This window comes from Lytechinus pictus, chromosome 16 (genome assembly GCF_037042905.1).
Source record: "Lytechinus pictus isolate F3 Inbred chromosome 16, Lp3.0, whole genome shotgun sequence".
Taxonomy (NCBI): Eukaryota; Metazoa; Echinodermata; class Echinoidea; order Temnopleuroida; family Toxopneustidae; genus Lytechinus; species Lytechinus pictus.
The window spans coordinates 14792201-14810526 of NC_087260.1; the positions used below are offsets into that span (position 1 = coordinate 14792201).

Consider the following 18326-nt stretch of genomic DNA (forward strand, 5'->3'; position numbering starts at 1 on the left):
TCATTCATCATAAAGGAAGAGGACATTGACGAGAATTTTGTTGAGACTCAAAATCAGTATGCAACTTAATAATGTACAAACAAATCCACACCATTTGTGATTGCCAATGGACCACCCTAACTTGCAACATGCATTAAGACATTTTTACATCTTGTGCATCTTTTGCTACCAAGTTTATGAAAATCAGACAAGAAAAATTGGGATTACAATCGTTTACTACAAAACAACATTTTTTCTAGAAATTATATTTTAAAAAATGAACAATACCAACTATTTCGAATTTCAACATTGAAAAATATTATGATGCTTAATTTGTTCATTCTTTATTTCGGTTAACAAAATAACGCCTTTAAAAAATTCATGACTTTAATTTTCCAACTTTTCCAAACAAGACGAGGTCAGCTTACCTGCACTTTGAGATACTTCATGATGGGCGTGTCCTCAACATGAGGTCGTTCCAGGTCAAAGGGCAGGGTCATGGCGGAGTTGGCGACGGCAGAGTTGGTTCGACTGGTGGCGTTGTGACGGAACATGCTGACCTGACGATCCAGCGTGGAAGAGGTGCTTTCCCTTCTCAACTCACGGAAACTACGCAGGGTCGAGTGACCCTGGGTGCTTTCCTGTGATGAAAATAGAGACAATAAGTGAGGGGTAAATGAAAAGCAATGTGGTAATATCAGGGATCTTGATTTACATAGGTAGCCTAAAGAATTTGTTCTGATTATCGTTTGCAGCTTTCATGAATCTCCCACTGTCTTGTCCAAGGAGAAATTGGAGGATAAAAATTGAAAAATCAGCTAAGCAGTAATTCTGATGAAAGATGAAATGAATGGCTTGGACTTTTTTTATGCTGCCTTGAGAAATGCATTCTGATATACAATATGATCACTGAAAAACTTTAAACGACAAGGAAACAATTCGAGAAAGGACTTGTCAGATTTTTTTTACCTAAAGGTTTATTTCAACTGACAGTTATCAATATAGTAACATTACTTCTGAACCAAAATGAAGAGAATAGTCATACCTGATGATCAAACAATAGATTTTGGTTCAACGCTCCCGGAGCCAACATGCTTACCAGATAATGTCAGGTATGAATGCAGAAAACATTTCTGATATGGCCAGCCATGCAACCTTTCGCTTCCTGTTTGCTTCAAATGCACTCTATTCTCACCTTTCGCTTTGTTTTTGCTTCAAATCGTCTGACTTTCTCCTCCAACTCCTCGTCCCTGACCTTCGGAAACATCTCCTCCCCGTAGACCGCCCTCACCGCCTTCATCAGTCGGTAGCAGTTACGCTTCTGGCGCTCGAGGCAGTTGGGGTGGCAGCTGCGCTTGTGTTGACAGAGGAAGTTACTCTTACTGGCAATCTCCACAACAACCTGAGGAGATAAACAGCAACATTCCAGACTTTGAAAAAGGATAATACTTTGAAATGTGTTTTCTATTCACGGTTCCTACAAACTGTGCACATTCATTAAAAAATTTATCATATGGTAATCATAAAACTAGACATTAATAATTTGGGGGTGTCATTGAGAAGGAAAAAACATTAAAGGGGTAGATTCTTACAAAAAAAATGAATTGTGTCTAGATTTTAATCAGTTTAATTCAATTATGTGAATCCAGTTAAGTCTATCAAATTCTATTATAATCATTTCAAGTTATATGCAGTATGTAAATATATATGTATAGAACATACCCAGATGTATACTAATTTGAATTAGAGGTGCAAAGATAGTAGTTGAAAATTATACAGTGTATACATTGGGGGTACCCAGAAAATACAGACATTAAAATTTGTCAAAGCATTTCCATTAAAGCAAACCTCATTAAATGCTTAAAAACAAACAAATGGAAGGCATTTAATTGGTAGTCTAAATGAAAACCTACATGTATACGCATGTTCAAGTCAAATTGCAGGCTGAACTGTTTGAATATGAATACTCTTTCATTTTTGTTTCGTCATCACCCTAAATATGTTCCAGGATAACTCCACCAGGAGAACTCCTCTGGTGCCTGGCAAATTTATCTTTGGATTGGAGTCTTAGATACTTCTGAGAAATATATCTGTAAGAGATGTGCTCTTGTAGAATCCTGTGAGATTTGTATCCAGGGAGGTTTTTCCTCGATCCCAAGAAAGCTATCCTAGTCTGCCTTAAATGATTCTTCAAGTACTCACCGGTATCCAGGGCATGTTCTTGGTAAAGTCCACGTCCTCCAGCCCACCCCCATCAGGGGTCGAGACCACCTCCGAGAGGTCCTGTTCCTGAGGACTGACTTGGTCACTGAACACACTGCTTGTCTCACCGGTTGAGTCCTCATCGATGGAGATAGACGATACCTTACGCCCCTTGATTGAGCCAGATCGTGCTAAACCTGTATAGTTCACAATCAATTGATGTCGTAGATTGGGTTTTTCTATCACAATGCGAACTTTAACAATGTGATCTTCTCACAAAGGTTTAATTTAGCTTAGTGGTCTTCAGATTTAGACTTTAGATTATAAAAGTAATTTTTTATAATTTATTTCTTTTCCCATGATAAAGCAGAAAAATACAGTATTAGGATTGTTTAATCAAGATGTAAGATTTAGACTATAGAGTCAACGCATGATAGTTAACGATAGAGGCTGCAAATGATGTTTAACACACCTTAACAAATCAATTTCCTGACAGTATCAAACCGATTATTAAGTGGATGAATGGTTCTAATGAATAAGCCCTCTTACCGTGTAAAGTATCTGGTCTGCTGCTGCTACGAAGTCTTCCCGTAGGTCTGGCGGTTGTATCCCGTCCCATTGGCGAGGTCGTGACCCCATGGCGTCGGAGGAGACCACCCCTGCTCGGTTTCCGGGCCTGCATGCCAACTGTTAATAATAATAGCTGGATTTATAAAGCGCTTTTTGCCTGAGGATACAAAGCGCTTGCTAATTTTACCCCGGCTTTAGCTTGAGCTACCATCACCGGCGCTCAGTGCATGCAAGAAATTACACCTGCCGGGTACCCATTCACCTCACCTGGGTCGAGTGCAGCACAGTGAGGATAAATTTCTTGAAGGAAAACACGCCATGGCTACGATTCGAACCCACGACCCTCTGTTTCAAAGGCGAAAGTCAGAACAACTAGACCACGACGCACCCACAAGCTATGTCATGAACATGTTGAACAAAATTTTAAAATAAAGGTTTGATCAAACATACACCGATCATTTCTCAATCATCATGGCTTTAATACATGGTTGACAATAAAGGGACCAATGGCAGAGGCAGTTACATATATGTTTAAACACAACTCAAATATCAAGCACAAGTCCCAAAAGCCCACAAAGCAAAAATTTCTTGCTGAATGAAATTACGGCATAACTGGGAATCCAGTCCACGACCCTCAGTTACAGAGTCCAGAGACTAATCCAGTGGGCCACAAAGCTCTAGATAACTGACAGCTCAACACACGAAGAAATTCATCTGAGTGTCCCATTGTTATAAAAAACAAATAAACAGTTCCTATAAAACATGTACATATTATCAGCCAATCAGATTGAAGGATTTGAGTAGCTTTTAACTTTTATTGCAAATTTGTTACAACAACTTCTATGAAACAGGCCCCTGGACCAGCTTTATGTTACATTTGATGCTGTGATGATGTAAAAATTATTCAATTCAATAAAATCATGTTACACAGCCAAAATGCTGAAATTAGCATGTTTACAAGAAAATGTTCACAAGTCATAAATGGGTAAAAGCAACAATTACAATTTAAACAGGTACATGTAAGGATTTGTGATGTACATAGATAATAAATAATTTTTAAATAATTTTTAAAGACCAAAACCAAAAGGTCAACACCACACTTCAAATCACCCAACATCACAATCAGTTCTGCCTAAATTTGAGAGTGGTGCCATACCTCTTCTTTCCTCTTGTTCCACATTGTTGAGCTCCGTGTTACTGCTGTGTTGTGAGTCATCATCCCCTCCACCTCTCTCTTTCTCCCTCTCTCCGATCTTCTCAATCCCTCCTAGAGCAAAGCTGATCTTCCTCTCACTTCCCCATGCTGAAAATGTAAGAGATTACATGTAATAGTATCTAAACCAGAAATGCAAGCATACTGGAACAAAAATGTATTAGTGCATGAAATATGCATGTATTCACCAACAAAATAATTAAAAGATGCAGGGGGTGCAGGTTCACAAACTTGTTTGTATGTTTGTTTGCTGGCTGGTTTGTTCGTATGGTTTTTTGTTTGTTTGTTTGTTTGTTTATTTATCCATTTATTTGTTTAATATGTTAAGCATGACTCTAAATCATACTTAACTCTTTGTGAAACGCCTCTAAATGCATAAGTGATATCAAATTTAAATCTCACTTTCTCCATTATTCCGGAAAGTAAGAATCTCTCTGACTTTCTACTTTTAAAAGGTCAAGTAAAAGCTGAAGAATTTCACCTTTCAAACCAATAAAACAAAAATTCAAATTTTGGGGGCTAAATTGATGTTTCTTGGTGGACAGTCAAGTATAATGTACATTTATTGTGGAGGTGTTGTGGTGTAGTGGTTCAGTCACTCGACTCTTAAACAGAGGGTCAAGGGTTCAAATCCCACCAGGCGCTAATGTCCTTTGGCAAGGCACCTATCCACGTTTGTCACACTCCATCCAGGTGTTAAATGGGTACCCGGTGGGATGTGAACATCAATGTGATTAGATAGGCCTGCGTGCACCGATAAACAGTTGCCTGGCCAGGATACTGCCCAGGGAGTGGAGATGGTGCACTTTATGTGTGGAACAGTGATGGATCCTATGACTGGGGTAATAATAATTACAATGTAAAGCGCTAGAAACCAAAGTATGAAGTGCTATATGTATGTAACTATTATTATTTTATTATCATAACATTCTTACCAAAAAAGAAAATCATTTCATATCTACCATAGATATTAGAATTTAAAGTCAACATGGGTCGTGGTTCATAAAGGCTTTTTTATAATTCTCTAAATTTATATAATTTCAAATGTCAAAGCAATTTTTGCTTTCATTGTAAATAAATTTGAATGCTGCGAATCGGAATGGGGGACCTTTGTGGCGTCAGTAATTATAATTTTTTCAGCCCTATTCCTGGCAGTTCTCATGGGATTCATACCTATACTGATGATGAGGAAGATGATGAAGGTGGTGGTGATAATGAAGATAATGATGAAGAATATTGTTATGATAATGGTGAAAATGATGCTGATAATAATCTCTAAAAATCGTACTCACCAAGTGGGCTATCAACACTCGGATTGACGCATATGCTATGCCTGGGATGCGGGGGACTGGACGTCGTGCTAGACCCACTGGCATTCCTCGTTGGTGGCTGAGGTGATGCGGGTGCCATGGTTACCGTTGGTATCTCCAGGAACTCAGAGTCCCTCGCCCCTCTGTTCATCCCGCTCAGACCTCCACGGTCCATCTTCCGGGGCTTGGGAAGGCTCTGAAGTGTCTCCCTAAGGAAGGAAGTGATTTCCAGGAGGAGCTGGCAGGCAACCATCTTGAGAGCATGAGGACAGGCCGTTCCGACAGGGTTGACGGTGGCTGAGATAAAAGATAAGATCAAGGGGGTATTTCATGACTAAATTGTTGGCTCAAACAGTTACTTTTATAACAGTCTCAGACCAGTGCTTCTCAGCCAATGATCAAAACCAAGGTTTTCACTGAAATGGCTCCTAAAAATTCTTGAAAGTTTAATAGACATCTCCTAAGGGTTTTAAGAATCATCCACAGAGACTCTATTTTGCTCTGGGTCCTGTTTCATAAAGTATTGCTATCATAACAAATGCACAATTTCTATAACAAATTTACTATCAGCCAATCACATTGAAGGATTTCACTAGCTTTTACCTTTTATTGCAAATTTTTTATCATGTCAAGTTTTATGAAACAGGCCCCTGGTCTTTTGATGCTGAGAGATCTAATTGGTATGTGTATGTTTAGTGATCTCACAAAGGACTCCCTTCTGAGAAATGAGGGCCTAATACTAGTCAACTAGTCATACCTTCATCTAAAAAGTCCTCTTCATCATCTTCTCTTCTTAGTCTCTTCTTGAGACCTTCATCCCTCACTTTCCCAACTACATGGAGAACATTCTGAGATTCTTGCTTCTCGATCTCCTCCAGACGAGTCCCAATAGCCTGGAAAGAAGTTTGAATAAAATCATCATCGTCATCAGCAACATCATCATCATCATCATATTCATTATAATCTTAATCATCATCATCGTCTTCACAATCATCAGTTAGATGTATATCATCATCATTAACTTCACCATCATCATCAACCATACACAGGATCTTCCTTCATCAATCATAAAATTATCACCTATTACTTTAAACCACATACATGTAAGTACCACCATCACCATCAAAGTCAACCATCATCACCACAAGAGCAAAGTCCCAAGGAAAATTCAAATTAGCTTCATGAGCAATACCATCATGGCATCGTTATCATATCAACCAACATCACTCATTTGTCCAAAACATGTCGCTCGGACCCTGCCCCCTGGCTCCTCACGCACAGAAATGCATCCAATCGTGCCAGTTGCCATAGTTACACCGATGCACAACAGAGAAATGTCTAAAACTCAGATATTTACCTCAGCCCACAAGTAGAACATCTTCGCCGCTGTCCTCTGCAGGGAGGCGTGTTTACGGTAGCAGGAAGACGTCCCCCTAGCACCAAACACGTTGCTCAGGCCCCGCCCCCTGGCTCCTCGCACATTGAAGCGCATCCAATCGGGCCAGTCGCCATAGTTACATCGATGCACAAAGTGGCAGCATTCCAAGAACAGAGCTGCCCGAGCGACCACTGGTGCATGCTGGAATAAAACAAAAGATTTGAAATACAAGTATTGTATTACTAGTATAAAATGGAAATAAAATACATGCACATATGCTCAGCCTTAGCCTGCATCATATTTTCCCTCCATGCAATATACAAGTACAAGTAATGCTGCACTGTTTGCATTGTTTGTCATATACCTATTTAATTTACACTATGGTCAGATGGTGTTAAAGAAAATGATTAAATCATGAATTTTCCAAAATTTGTAAAAGAAAAGGAAAAACAAAAAATAATGCAGAAAATGCTTGAAAAATATGACAAATACCAAGCAGGTGTTTCATATCTGCTCGTAAAGTTACACCTTTTCTTTCTTTCTTTTTTCCCCTTTTTTTCTAGACCATGAAACTTTAGGGGAATCCAATGCACCCTTGCCTCCCAGCCTCTCCCTCCCCATCTACACTCCAGTGACTGACTACCCACCAGATCTAGAGCAGCGGCCAGGAACTCGGCATCAGGAACATTGCCAGGGTTACAGCAATCCATGAGGAAGGTCAAACGTTTCATCCCAGAGGCAACGGCTGCCTTGTTGACCGGTCTTTTCTCCCTCTCTCCCGTCATCTCAACAGAATCAGAGGCATCCTCCTCTTCTTCTATTGATTTCGGGGTCTCACATTCTATTCAAGAAAATTAAAAAAGAAAAGAAGAGTTTTCTTAATTAAAAACATTGAATTTTCAGTATAATGTTGACTATTAGATGTTGATGCATTGATGTTGGGACAGTTCAACTATTGGTGAATGTTCTTCAGTCAGTGTCATTTGCATAAACATAATAATTATCATTATTTATTTCTTCTACACGTATATTGTCTTTCGCATCTTTATGAATTTTTAAGATCATTTTCTACAAGTCATCATTGAATCAAAAGGAAGGGTTTTTTAATTTCCTCACCACCAGGGATTATCAAAACTTACCTCAACATTATAAATATTATCATCAATATCACCTTCCACAAGATTTTAATTTTTGTCATCATCCTCATTATCACTTCGACATGGTGAGCATCATAATCATCATCTTCATCATTATATTCATTATCATAACCAACATCATCATTATCATCATCACCATATTAAAATTCATTACTATCACATGACTCATCATCTTTACTATCTTCCTCCCCATCATCATCATTACACCTATACCTTCATCATCATCATGATCATCACCACCACCACTACATCATCATCATCATCATGTTTCATCATCATTACCTTTATATATATATACCACCATAATCATCATCAGAATCATCAACGTCGTCAGAATCATCCACCATCAACTCAACTATCATCATCATCTGCATCATTATCTTCACCACCAACACCATCACCATTACCACTCCCACCATCACCCAGCATCTCCACCACCAAAGAAACCAACAAAACCCTCCTCACCATCTCTGTCCTCGGACGTTGGATCTCTCTTGCTCTTCTTCCTGAACTTGATAAAGAATGGATGATCCTCCATCTTCTTCCTTCCTCCCATGTGGATGTTCGAGTGGGCCTCCTGACAAGAGCATTGAATTTAATGGAAAACCATAAAGACAGGTATTGCATTCATGCTCAACTGTAAAATACTTATCAATCATCATCATTTCATTTGATGATGATTGATACAAACACTTTACAAAACATACAGTTGTTAATTACTTTGCATGACAATAATAAATTAAAACAAACATGGCAGTGTTGCATGTTAATCAATAAATGGAACTATCATTATCAACACCTGTTGCTCACAAACATACATGTACATCTATATTTACATTTCACCTGTGGCGTGTTACACTGCTGGCATAATCATAAAACATACAACATATTTCCAAAACGCTGCACCAGCACAATGGAATTCTCTACCACCGACATTATAAAATATTACCTACATGTAGCTTGAGAAATTCAAAGTACAATAAAAAACCCGCCTCTTTCAGAATGTTTAACTAATACCTCTGTCACATTTGCTCTACGGCGGCCGTACAGCGAGTCGAAAACAGCCGTTTTAACATTTTTGTACCAGCTACATATAGGTGGTTTGTATAAAAATGAATAAAACGGCTGTTTTCGACTAGCCGTATGGCTGCCGTAGATCAAATGTGACTGAGGTATTAGTTACAATTGTTGTTACAATGTTGGTTCAATCAATGTTTTAATATTCTTTGATGTTTAAAATGTATAGTTGATGTCTAGTTTTTAAATCTACAATTCTAACCACATTTCCCGCTTTCCTCACGCACAGAGACCTGTAGGTGTTATGCGTATTAAAAACTGTACTATTATTATCATTATTATTACCATATTGCTGCAAAAGTATAGTTACTACATGAATACGAAGTGGAATCACTGATTCAATTTAAGTTAACAATAAGTGACAAAGGGATATTATGAATGTATGCTGCTGTTGATGAAGAGGAAACAAAATGGTTTGTGCCTGCACTTTCAAAAATTTACAGTCTTAATATACAAGTAGTCTGCTTACATCCAGACTTTGGACTCTATTCTTATGGTTCTTTGAAAATTTGCGATTTTGGACTCACTTTTTTGGTCCTGCCCGGCGTGTCCTGGGGTTGGGGTGTCGACAGCTCCGGCGAGCCTTCCTCCCCGGGTATGATGCTTGACCGGATGGCCCTGTTACGCCAGGTTGTCACTGCTTGGGCTGCGGCATTGAAAGGTCCAATATGTCATTAGCGGTCAATGTAGTCTAGATAAGAAGTGCTTGGTCTTTTTGTTCGATGATACATCACACAGTTTACATGCCAATATTCACGCACACATGTACATTTCTATTTTTAAATTCACGATCAAGTTTTTGTATATCATCGTGTCAGTGCAAGAACGTCCTTAACACTACACTTCCGGGCAATGCAAGCATGCAAAATGCCCTTAGCAGCATGCATAACTGCATTGCGTAAGGGCGTTTTTGCACCGATGCAGTGCGCAAAAATGTATTGCTAGTGGTATTCTTGCACAGACATGACAATATGAAGTCATCATTTTAGCATTGCTTCCTTTAGTACCAAGTGAATATTGGGAAAATTGGGAAATTTAAAAGTAATCAAGTTATAAACAGTTAAAATAATGAAGTTACAAATGCATATCTCAGTGACTCAGTCTGCCAAAGTCCAGCTTTGTGACAGTTTTATCTGCAATTAGTTTTTTAAGACTGTTACTGAAGAAAGATTCTAAGACATTAAAGGTAAGGGTGCAGATCAACAAAGACCAATCATTAGATTGCCCTGATACCATTTAATTATAATGTTCCGAATAGAGACTACAAGTACAGTACTTACTGGTGGGTGTTTCATAAACCTGTTCGTAAGTTAAGAGCGACTTTAAGAACAACTGGTGATCCTTTCTTGTGGTAAATGGTGGATTCATTGGCGATGGTTTAGAGTGTAAAAAGGATCACCAGTCGTTCTTAAAGTCGCTCTTAACTTACGAACAGCTTTGTTAAACGGACCCCTGAACCAATAATCATAGCCATGGAGATTGTACATATTACATGATAACACTCATAATAAGTCAAATACCATGCAAATTACATGTACCATCTACATAAATAATTATTTACTAGATACATGATAGACTATATTTAAATGCTGATACTTTAAAAAGATCAAATGTGTAATACATGACTGGAAGCAATTTTCTTTAAGGCAACCCAAAGTCCTCTGATTCTTTATGAAAGACCATAAAAGGAGGATGTAATAAAAACAGGAAAATTAGAGAAACAAATAAATGGAAGATTATGAAACAAAAATGCATTAAAGATAATAGAGTTGGAATTTTTTCTGCCAGTTTCTGAGAAAATAGACATGATTTCACATTCATGTGCATTGAGTGCACAATCAAAGTCATTATTTCATACATACAGTCATACTCTACAATTACTCGTCATGAACCGCAGGATGTAAGGAATTTTGGGATTTGCATCATACATTCAAACATACTTTTTCTATAACTTTTTAATGTGGCAAATTTTGACCAAATCATCAATTATTATTTTTCTGCATTTACAACTTCACATTGAAGCATTTTCTTTTAATATTCGAGAATCCTTCTTTTTCGTTTGCTAGCAGCTGCTATACAGAAATCGTGATCATGGTAACGATGATTGCTGTAATAGCAGCTTGTATATAAAAGTACTTCAGAAATTTAATATGAACACAAAACCAATTACTGAAGCATGGATTTGAATTTATTTTAAATTCATTACACTTTTTTTATTTATAAATATAAGAATTTCTCAATTTTCAATATAGGAGTCATGAAAGCACATCACATATGGATTATGTTTTGAAGACTGTTTTCAATATAACACATGTAGACCTTATGTATATATTTAAAAGCCAATTACATCTCACAGACTATCTACAGATTATTTGTTGTATTTTGATTAACGTATATATACATACATGTGTAACATTACACCAGCAAAAGCTTAAGCAATAGAAGGCAAACATGTGTTGCTTTTTGCCAAATATATCCACTTGTGCACAGACACAAATAAGCAGGATTTCAATTGCTACCCAAATGTAAAAAAACAAATTACGTCCATTGAATTGCCACAAACAAAAATACATGTAGTTTAGCTTATTGCTGATGATATTTTTAAGCCAAACTGCACATGCTAAAATTGGACCAACACAACGGCCTGATGATGCCGCATGCGTGCGTTTACGATAGGAAAGCAATTCATGAAATTGTTTGCTTTTAGATTTGTTTTACACAGCTGCAACAGTGCAAATAATCACATCATTTCTCAAAAAGACAGGATAATTGCAAGATACTCATTAGAAAACGTGTGTTTAGAAGTGCGAAGATGGTCACACTAGTATTTAAAGTGCAATTCTGTGTCCCAAATTTGGATCCTGCTTAAGTGTGTCAGCGAGATTCCTACAGATCATAATATATCATTGTTTCATCCCTTCTACCTTAAGTTAAATGTCTACATTACATTTGGTGAACTTGAAAATAAACCATGGTTTTACAGGAATCTGACCTACAAAAATCTACATGTATGTACAGGTGTACATATTTCCTTCAGTTTCATAAGCATTATTCTATCTCAATTTATGAGAAAATATAGGCCTATTGAATATTCCTTATTCTTTTAGGACAACCTGCTATATAAACTTGTAATATAAATATAATAGTCAACTTTTCTTTTTTCTGCATTCACATTTTCCATGGATATCTAATGGTGCTTCCAACAGACAAAGATTGGGGAATGTAGAAGAGTACTCAAAATAAAGATGAAAATTGCTGCATGGAAAATAAATCTTTGAAGCCATTATCTGTTGGACATGTGTGAGATATGGTACATGTAATTCATGAAATCCTAAATAAAATGTCTGGACCCCAATTTTCATGATATACATTGTATTTCATGTTGATGGTGCTAAAGTGTCTGTAATGACCACCAAATAAGATTATAGTCTAAGAATGAAAAATGTGTTTCTATATAACTATGAAAGATATGGATATATGCCAACAACAAATTTATGAGTATACTGTTTTACTTGCATACGTACCATATTTAAAATCATAAATATTGTGTACATGGAAAATATGTTATACAGAATTTGAATAATGTGAGTTATGATTCAAAGTTTGTCAATGAAGTGAGGTTAGAATACAGAGGAAAACAACTTCCAAGTGCACAAATACTTAAAATCCAATGAAATGAATGAAGCCTATTAGTTGAAGAGATTAATATGGTGAAAGATATTTGTGAATGCTTCCAAAATACAAAAAATACCCATGCTCGAGTTATTATGCAAGTAGAGGATGAAGAAATCATAAAAACAAAAAGCACACGTTGAATGGACACTGTCTGATTAATGATGAGTATGAAGAAAAAAAATAATAAACTGAGAAATAACAGAGCAAACAAAGACTGCCAGATCAGATCAGAAGAGTAAAAACTGAGAAAAGTGTCACTAAAGAGAAGGGCAGACAGACTCCGTCACGGAGCGCCAAAATTGTGTTATTTCGCAGAGAAAGTCATTCCGAGAAATATAAAAAAACCACACCAAAGATCAGAGGTCGATTAGAAGATCGATAAAAGGCACCACAATTAGGAAATCTTGCTCAAAGTAAAAACAAGAGTCAGAGGTGTTTAGAAGAGTTTTTGGGGAGAGTTCTGATGGGATGAAACTTTACCTTTGAGATACGCTCGTGATCGTACGCCATGTACGTTACCTTTTGGGATACATAAAACATTCACAGGGATGATGCAAAATTAATGCAATGAGGTGGGAGAGAAAAAAAAGAAGGATTTGCAATCAATTGAAAGAGAAATAAATCATTCATGGGAGATACTACAAATCAATTGAGGAAGAAAAATAACGAGCAAAATTACTTCAAGGAACTAATCTTTGTCCTTCTACTAAGAAATAAAAGAATGAAATAATAAATTCTTTAAGCTAATAGGAGGGGAAGGACAATCCTATTTTTTATTTGGACGGAAAGGTCAAGATTCCTAAGAGTAGCATTGCTGATTCAAACAACTTTGGTTTAAAAAAAGTTTATTTAAACAACCTTGGTAAAAGTGGTCAACATTCATGTATGTTTCATGCAGAAAATAATTGGATCTCTTTCAAGTTTACACCTTGCAAGTTTACACCTTGTGAAGGGTAATACCGTATACTCTGCGTAAGGGAATAACAATTAATATAATAATACAAGAGAATGTCACGGCTGTTCACCTTTCACTCATATAAGCTTTATTTCTTAAGAAAACGTTTCTACAAAATATTTCTGAAGAACTGTTCACTGTAATGAATCAAATAATAGAAAAAGTAGTAGAATGCTGCTTGTAACCGCCTTACAGTGTCTCTTACAGTTGGTCGACAAGTATGCTGTCTGTCTATTAAGTTTTATTATGATTTCCTTCTATCTTTTTGTCCCTCTGACTTAATCTAATCTTCATATTCTGCACACCCATTTCTCTTGGCTTATTATTTCAAATCTTAAATGTTGGATGCAAAGAATACATGTATTTTTTTCTAAATTTGTCAGAGCAATATCATATCACAAATAGCCAAAGAATTCTCCCTAGGGAGTGGAAAATGTACACTGCCAAGGTCCACTGCCAACAATAGTTTAAAATGGCAAACAATGATTGGGGTATTAATATGATGGACGTGGCCTGAGGATCATCTTAAATTAATTTGTGGAGAATATATACTAACTTCAAGGATACTACCCAACTCCCCTGAAAAGGGTCAAATGGGCAGCTACATGTATTGGTATTATTGTCCTATTACTGCCATAATCATACATCATTGACCACTAGATTATATCACCTTTACTCATTTTCCAAAAATGTATTAAAGCTGTTGTGCCTCCAGACATACACTTTCCTTACAATGCAATATTTTCAATAACACCTTAGGTGATTTGCAAGTTTGGTGTTGGTGTTAGTGTTGGTATTGTGAACATGTCTAATCTACATGTAACTCCAACACTGAATGTTGGTGTTACACTGAATGAAGGTGTTCTCTGGACAATCAATCGCATCACTGAAAGCTAAAACAAGAAGTGAGATCAGTCACTACACCAGGGTCATTTTTAGTTCAGTGCTGTGTCTGGTGTAAAAATAGACCTAACACTCACACACCGGTTGTCAACACTGAATTTGGTATCAGCCCATGTACAGGAGGCCTGTCACTGAATCCTGATAACCACATGTAACACTTTACAGAAAGCTACAGTTATCAACTGACAATCATTTTAGTTTCAATAATAAATAGAAAAAAAAATAAAGTTTAACATACCGAACTGGAAGACACTGAAGCGCCGCTTTCCGGCCCCGTCCCCCATATCGTCATCCAAGGTGGATTCGTTGTGGGGATACTTCTTGCCGAAAAGCGACCGTCGGAGTCGTGTACCAGGACTGACGTTACCAGATTCCATCCCCTGGTCTTTACCGATCATGGACGCCGGGTTAGCCTTGTCGCTATCCTGTTTAATGATGTTGCCATCACTAGGTGAAAAAAAAGGAAAGGAGACGGTGAAAAGAAGGAAGTTAACGACTAACTAAAATGTGAGAGTTTACTATAAAACAAATAAATTAATATTATAGGATTTATAAAAGCGCACATATCCACCTTTTTTGGAGCTCAAGGCGCTCCTATATTACCCCGGCTAAGCGAGTCTACCCATTCCGGTGCTCACAGTTTTTTGAGGAATTACTTCCTGCCGGTACCCATTTACCAAGGCAAAACATCTATTACAGTATATATAATAATAACAGTGTCTACATATTTTTCTTTTTATATCAAGTATTTCTTTGTGATTCATGTGAATTTTCCAGTTCATTTTTAAATGTGTACTGTAGGGGAAGGCAGGGTAAGTTGTGAAACTTTTTGCATTATGCATGTTAGAATTGATATGACTAATAATATTGTAGTATTAAGTACCTTGCCTTTAAATTTGATTCTTGGGAAATATTTTTCACCTGTATATAACTTTCTTCCCCCACACTGAAAGTCATTGTGACCTTTCAAAAAAACGATGTCAAATGGCTCAACTTGCCCCATCTGTGGGGTAAGTTGTACCATCTTCTAGGGTAAGTTGAGCCACAAAAACTATGTACAAAATGTATGCGGTAGGAACTGGCATGTTAATTTTTCATTTAAAGTCTTTTCACTTGCTAATTCTCTATAAATACTAACATCCTCTAAAAGTAAAAGAACTGTCAAATGAATTTGCTCCGTTCTGCCTGCATATCAATGGCTTCTTAAGGTTTGTTTGTTTTTATTATTATACATTACCATAAGAATTACCATGGCTCAACTTGCCCCATGTTGGCTGGCACAGATTACCCCAGTCCGAACTTAATGCGATATTTTCACATCCACACATTTCTTATGCATCCATCATGTAAAAGACTATGACAAGAATGAGAATCCATACCTGGACTAACAATATTGTTCTTATTTCTTTATTATATTTAAAGATGTGTGTGGGTAAAAAGCACTGATCTAGTTCATACCCTTTTTTACTTTTTTGGCTGAAATTTGTATTTTTCCCTCTAAAAAAGTACTTTTTGTTTCAAAGTTGAAAACAATGTGGTGGGATTAAGGGTTATGTAATGGGTCATCAATGCATGACACCACCACAATGTCTGACTCATTCATTATTGGCCTGGGGTGATGGCTGAACTTGCCCCTATGCTCAACTTACCCCGCCTTCCCCTACTATTTTCTGTAGGCCAAATGATGAAATATAAATGACAAATAACTACAGCAAATGTAGAAAGAAAGAAAAGAAATGAGGTAGAGAAAATGAATAATTCAATAAAGAAGAAAAAATGAAACCATAAACAAACAACTGATAAAGGAAATACATCCTGAACATACAAGCAATTCAATATAACAAACACTCAAACATTCAAAATAATAAACAAATACAAAAATAATGATATAGAACAATAAAGGAATACAATACATTAAAACGAAAATTGATGAAATGAATTAAACCAAAAAAAAAAGTGCAAATAAATATAAAACATTTGACCAAATTAGCTAGTGTTGGTTAGGATTTACCTGTCTGTTTTGGGTTTATTTTTCTCGCTGAAATCCTTCTGCCCCTTTCCAGCTGAATCGATCAATCCACTCAACGCCACACGTCTGAACACCCCTCCATGAGCCTCACGAACATAATGAAGCAACTGACGGACATCACTATACAGGTTCTGATGGGAAAAGATCGGAAATAGTAAGTCAATATTTTACTAGAATTTCACACTGGTTTAATTCCACACCAAAACTTAAAGGTGGTAATTAGGACCAAAAAATGAAATTTGAAAAATTAATATGCCAAACAGTGTTCACACTCTTGATTTTCCTCTCAAATTGATTGGATTAAATGTTGATATTGTATATTTGATTGTTATTTTCGGTAAATTGACATTAATTAAGTGGCTGATTATCGCAAACAATGAATAAGTAGCAATATTAGAGGTGTGACTTCGATAGAGTGTGTTTAACTGGATAGTATCAACGAAATTGAAAGCTCACCTCATTTTCAGGAGTAGCCAGTTCTTCTTTGGAGGATGCCAGCCGAGACACCAGAGCCTTGAAGATGCACCCCACGATGGTCCCTTCTACACCCCTCACACCGGTTCCTGCTACCCCACTACCAAAGTTGGTAGCAAAGCCGCCCCTTGTCATTCCCTCTGGATTGTTGGCAGATGATGCCCCTGTCGTATAAGACATATACATGTATCATTCTCAATTTTGTATGTTTACTTGACAACTTCTACCACCCTCACACACCACACTACCATCTTTGCTACTTCTACCACTATCACCCACCACACTACCACAACCACCATCACATCAACTTACTCTCCCCCAGTCGGATGATCGCCGGTCGTGATGTGTCCTCGCAGAAGCCAAGCAGCGCATGCATGAAGTCCAGTATACTCTCAAGCGGATGGGCCGAGATGACGTAACGAAGGTACCGTCGGAACTGAGAAGAATCTATCTTGTACATTCGGTTCAGGCAGTGCTGACCAAGATTCCGGAGCCGATCACCTGGAATGGATGATACAAGGAATAGGAAATGAATGATAAGGATTATGATGAATAAACCAAGTTGAGGGTAGCATTTGAATAGGTGGTAATCATAATGTGATGATGATGACAGTTGGAAGTGATGGCAAGATGATGATTTTGATGATGATGATGATGATGAAGATAATGATGATGACGATGATGATGATAACGATGATGGTGATGATGATGATGATGATGGTGGTGATGATGGTGATGATGATGATGATGGTGATGATGATGATGATGATAATTTTGATGATGACGATGATGGCAATGATGATGATTAAATTGATAATGATGATGATGATGACAACGATGATGATGATAATGAGGAGAAAAAAGAGGGGGAGGACGAGGAGGATAATGATGATGATGATTATGCTGACAATAACAGTGTAGACGATGATAATGATGAAATTGACAGTACTGATCATCAACATGACCATTATAAGATAACAATGATAAGATATCAAAGTGACAAAGAAATGATAATGATGAGAATTTGGTAAGGGATATCAGACTTTTATTCAGACAGGAAATGAATTTGAATAAAAAATAATGTCAATTGTGAGACCAACCATGAAAGGACACATTAAAATCCCTTTCCATAACACCTGGTGGGTGTTTCATAAAGCTTTTCGTAAGTTAAGTGCGACTTTAAGAACGACTGGTGATCCTTTCTTGTGGTAAATGGTATATTCATTGGCGATGGTTTGGCACGTAAGAAAGGTTCACCAGTCATTCTTATTAAAGTCGATCTTATCTTACGAACAGCTTTATGAAACGGCCCCCAGGACAAAATACAATTAAACATTAATTAATGTGTATTCTCAAAAGTAAAAAAAAAACATCTAGAACCTAGTTCTTCATTTTTTCTTCACA

General features: G+C 37.0%; 1 protein-coding gene across 1 annotated transcript in view; it reads right to left on the bottom strand.

Annotated features, from left to right (window-relative positions):
- The window catches only part of LOC129278769 (protein unc-80 homolog), a 76586-nt gene extending 59167 nt beyond the window's left edge, over positions 1–17419 (bottom strand). Inside the window, exons 1-16 of the mRNA XM_064110840.1 lie at positions 17235–17419; positions 16905–17086; positions 16431–16579; positions 14658–14866; positions 13042–13080; positions 9414–9532; positions 8275–8386; positions 7300–7493; positions 6632–6853; positions 6032–6167; positions 5257–5571; positions 3908–4054; positions 2731–2868; positions 2182–2378; positions 1175–1381; positions 408–620 (exon numbers count right to left, since the gene is read on the bottom strand). Coding sequence (XP_063966910.1) covers positions 408–620; positions 1175–1381; positions 2182–2378; positions 2731–2868; positions 3908–4054; positions 5257–5571; positions 6032–6167; positions 6632–6853; positions 7300–7493; positions 8275–8386; positions 9414–9532; positions 13042–13080; positions 14658–14866; positions 16431–16579; positions 16905–17086; positions 17235–17382 — 2727 coding nt within the window. The 5' untranslated portion in view covers positions 17383–17419. The remainder of the gene's footprint in view (positions 1–407; positions 621–1174; positions 1382–2181; positions 2379–2730; positions 2869–3907; positions 4055–5256; positions 5572–6031; positions 6168–6631; positions 6854–7299; positions 7494–8274; positions 8387–9413; positions 9533–13041; positions 13081–14657; positions 14867–16430; positions 16580–16904; positions 17087–17234) is intronic.
- Between the last annotated feature and the right edge of the window lie 907 nt (positions 17420–18326).